Here is a 4,429-nt window from a genome sequence, read left to right on the forward strand (position 1 = left end):
TTATCGCGTTAATGCATTAATTAATTAACGCCGACAATTATTTTATCGCGCGTTAACGCAGTTAATTTTTTTATTATTAAGCGGACATTTTTAATACCAGAACCGGGCAGCAAGCGGTGAACAGCTGTTTGTGTGGCGTCTCAACCTGTTTCCTTCACCTACATTCCCCTGGGTGCTAAGTCCCTCCATGTACAGCTTCTTATCACCCTCTATGTACCAACGTACATTTATAACAAATACCACACATATTACGGTAATCAGCGTTGCATATGTGTCTGACCAAAATACCAAAAAAGCAAAAAAGAAATGATTCATTTAAATTATTTTTTTTAAGTGTTTTTGTTTGTAATATGTAATAAGCATCATTTAGTTATCGCTACTGAGAATTTAACAAACATAAAGAGAAAAAACACCAGCTGAATATCTATTATCAGAATCATAACTGTATTATAACTGCTACTGTGTAAAGAGAATACTGCTGTTAAAAATAACCTGATTTGTTTAAAGTGTTTACAAACCAAATGTTATTGCACTTTTGTTCATATAGCAGTACTTTTAAAATAAAAGTGCGCAATACACTACTTTTGAATTCATTATTGAATTTTGCGCATAACAATGCGATTAATCGCAAAAAAATCATGCGATTAATCGCGATAAAAAATTGTAATCGTTGCCCAGCACTAATATATATATATATTAGTGGTGGGCCGTCAGGGCCAGCAAGGCCTTCTCTGCTGGCCTAGACACTGACAGAATCCCGTGTTTGCATGTTTTAGCTCCGCAGTTTTACTGGAATGTGCAGAAGCCTGTTGAATCGTGTTATTTGGGTTTTATGTTATTCTCCCTGCTTTGTTGTCATATAAATATATGTGACTGGTTCTTGTGAGTTTGTTCTTGTCATTGTGTTAATTACATTGATTCTGACTATATGCATTGCCCGTTAATGACGAAGCATCCCGTCATGCTGCGTCATAGTGACAGACCTGCATCCTTTATAGCTTTGCGCGTATTCATGTATCTGCACTCTGCAGTTAGTGTATTTGTAGGTGTTGAGCTTCATGTAACATGTTATTTCAAACGTCAAATGTTGCAGTGTTATGTGAATATGAGGTGTTTACACTAAAGAAATTATAACCCGTAGCTGTGTCATAATGAGGATAATAGGAGGTGGTTCAACTGTAGGACAGCACTGAAGGCCCAGGTATACAAATACACAGCCCGCCACTGATATATATATATATATATATATATATATATAGGTGGCACCTTGCATGGTAGCCCCTGCCATCATTGTATGAATGGGTTAAAGAGCTTTGAGTGGTCAGAAGACTAGAAAAGAAACGTTAGCATATTTATGCTTCAAAAATATAAACGTAACAGTGTTCATCTGTGAAGATTATCTTGATGAACATAACGTATAAGTGGCATAAACTTGTGATCGCCACAGAGTTTATTTTTCTGCAATATTCAAAAATCCAACAGAAAAATCCCATGGGCGTTTTGCCAAGGGAACCAAAACACGTCATCCCCGCACCAGTCTATTGACAGAGCACATGAGACGATCTGTGTGTCTCCTTCAAAATAACAGAGCCCCTGCCCCAGATAACCTCAACCTAACCTAACCCCTTTCATTCAAATTGACTATGTTTTATATACAAGTGTATATATATATATATATATATATACACATATATATATATATATATATATATATATATATATGTACACACGGGGGTCCTGAGACCCCAGCTCCAGCAGTGTTTCCGCGCCTCTATAGTGAGCCTCATTACCACTCATACACCTGTTTTGTTGGGGTATGCTGATTGACACACAGAGCCCGGCCCCTGCACTCGTCCTTTCATTGTAATTGGCTCGACACTGGCGTGTATGGAAATTCCCCACGCGCGACCCTTGGCTCACACCTTGACTAGCGGGAGAATGCGCGAGGACGTAGGCGGACGTACACACACACACACACACAAACAAACAGCCGCCCGTCGCTGTGAATCACAAACGGGCTCTCTCACTTGCAACCACGGCTGCTTCCGTTGAGACCACCCGCCCGTCACTCTACGCCAAACTCCCGCGAAGAGGGCGACACCATGCCGCGGTCCTTCCTGGTGAAGAAACAGTACAGCGCCAAGAGAGCAAACTCTGGGAGCCTGAAGTCACAGACTGGAGGTAGGACCGTCTCTAGTCACCACATCAGTGTGCGAGGAGGCAAAGCAACAACAATTCAAAATAGAAATATTCTTGGTAGCCTACTGCTTTGTAGATTCAAATGTTACTTGAACAGGAGACAGCCTGGAGTGACCTAAGCTAACATAGAAACTGAATATTACACAACACCTGATATCCAAAGACAATGTTTACACATACACATAATTGAACACGCCAAACTTCAGAATAAGTGATTTCATTTGTACATTTAAGTACATTTTACTGCTTGGAAGTATGAATGCAGACTTTTACTTGCCATGTTTCAAGAACAGCATTTGAATGTTTCCCATATTTGTTAAGTGTGTTTTAGCCTTTAGCTCTATATGGAGTCACAGCTCTGTGATGTCCGAGGAGTTCAGTGGCTCACATATATCAAAGATTAAAAACATCCTCCTTTTGACCAAACTGTGAGGTAAGAAGTTCATGTTTTACAGCATTTAAAGACTTGTGACTGATCATATTTATCCTTCTATCCTTTAAAACCAGCACACCCTTTCTGTTGTTCAGCTCTTTACAAAATGATGGAAGGAGAATAATGCTGCATAAAGTGACATAACAGTTTTGTCCAGCCACAAACAAAATGTAGTTTTGTGATTAGCAGGTGCAAAATCCCCAGGTCCTTAAGAAGAGCAGAAGGGCCCCATGAAGCAGCCTCAAGAGCCTATGTAGCCTTCCAGGCTCCTCCTGACAAACCCCTCCTCCAGCCTTTGTATCTGTTCCAATACAGCCCTTAGAGCAGGGGTCTCAAACTCCTCTTCACTCCGGGCCACATCAGCATCACGGTCGCCCTCAAAGGGCCGGTTGTAACTGTAAGACTGTGTAAATGTAACTACTCCTAACATATCGGTAAATAACTCTCTCTGCATTTGATTATTGTTTATTCAAGTGTAAAAATATTGTACATGCAGTTATATAAATGTAAAAATATATTTCAGCACATTTCTGTTATTATAAATTAAGTCCTTTTAATTTAGGGTTAATAAACCCACATTACTCTATCAAAGATCAAATTATTAACGAAAATAGCCAACACAAATATCAAACAAGTTATTATAATAACTTTGTTCAAAGCTTAAAATCCTTTCAAGGGTGCGTTTGCACAATCCCACGTGAAGTATTTCATGTGTTATAAAGCCACGTTTAAAGTCTTCAATGTACTCACAATACATTTCATTTCAAGTCTACAGTAACCAGCCAAAGAGCTGCTTCTACAACTGTGTTTATGTATCTCATCATTATGACTTTCTACCATAATTTTGACTTTCTATCATAATTATGACTTTCTATCATAATTTTGACTTTCTATCATAATTATGACTTTCTATCATAATTTTGACTTTCTATCATAATTATGACTTTCTATCATAATTATGACTTTCTATCATAATTTTGACTTTCTATCATAATTATGACTTTCTATCATAATTTTGACTTTCTGTCTCATAACTTCGACTTTCTATCATAATTTCGACTGCGGGGATATTTTTATTATCAAGTCTAACATTTAATTATTTATTGTTAAATTCAATTATTTGAAATTTTTTGCTGGCGGATTCGCGGGCCACATAAAATGACGTGGCCGGCCAGATTTGGCCCGCGGACCTTGAGTTTGAGACCCCTGCCTTAAAGCGAGCTTGAGCTCCCCATCCCGCTATAATGATGACTCCCATTACTGCCACCAGAGTAGTAAGGAAGAAGAGCTGGTAATGGACTGAAATCATATTTAATTTGACGATACATATTCAGGGATTTACGTAAGCTGTACAAACTTTAAATACATTTTTGAGGACCGCAGATGGTGATTTCCTGCATGTTTTCAAAGATTCTATCACAGTAATTGTATTTTTGCGTGATCTGTATGAAAAACAGCTTGAGTTTTGGATCTCGAGTGAAATTTAAGATTAGAATTAAAGCGCCTGAAAAGTTGGTTTCAAATACATTTTCAAAGTTTTCTCTTCTCTCTTGAAGATTAAATGAATATTCAGTCAATCAATCAGTCAATGGTAACGTTTGAAAAAGAAGAAGGGTGGGCAGATTGATACCTAAAATAGAGACCGACCAAAAGCAGCTAACACAAAGCTATGTTGTGCAGCAACGTTGGTCATTGATGTCTTATGGAGAGTGAGTTAAAATAATATGTCTGACAACAATCTGTGGTGTTGTGTCCCACTGTAACCAGTCCACTCAGTCTCTCTGTCCCACTGTAACC

The 4,429-nt window shown here is 38.3% G+C and overlaps 1 protein-coding gene and 1 long non-coding RNA gene across 2 annotated transcripts in view; both read left to right on the forward strand.

The window, feature by feature from the left end:
- Positions 1-4,429, forward strand: part of LOC116397557 (uncharacterized) — a 256,577-nt gene that overhangs the window by 83,720 nt on the left and 168,428 nt on the right. The window lies entirely within an intron of this gene.
- The window catches only part of LOC116397554 (protein snail homolog Sna-like), an 11,684-nt gene continuing 9,357 nt past the window's right edge, over positions 2,103-4,429 (forward strand). Inside the window, exon 1 of the mRNA XM_031873076.1 lies at positions 2,103-2,181. Within this exon, the coding sequence (XP_031728936.1) occupies positions 2,103-2,181 (79 nt within the window). The remainder of the gene's footprint in view (positions 2,182-4,429) is intronic.

This window comes from Anarrhichthys ocellatus, unplaced genomic scaffold (genome assembly GCF_004355925.1).
Source record: "Anarrhichthys ocellatus isolate YVR2014 unplaced genomic scaffold, GSC_Weel_1.0 scaffold68, whole genome shotgun sequence".
NCBI lineage: Eukaryota > Metazoa > Chordata > Actinopteri > Perciformes > Anarhichadidae > Anarrhichthys > Anarrhichthys ocellatus.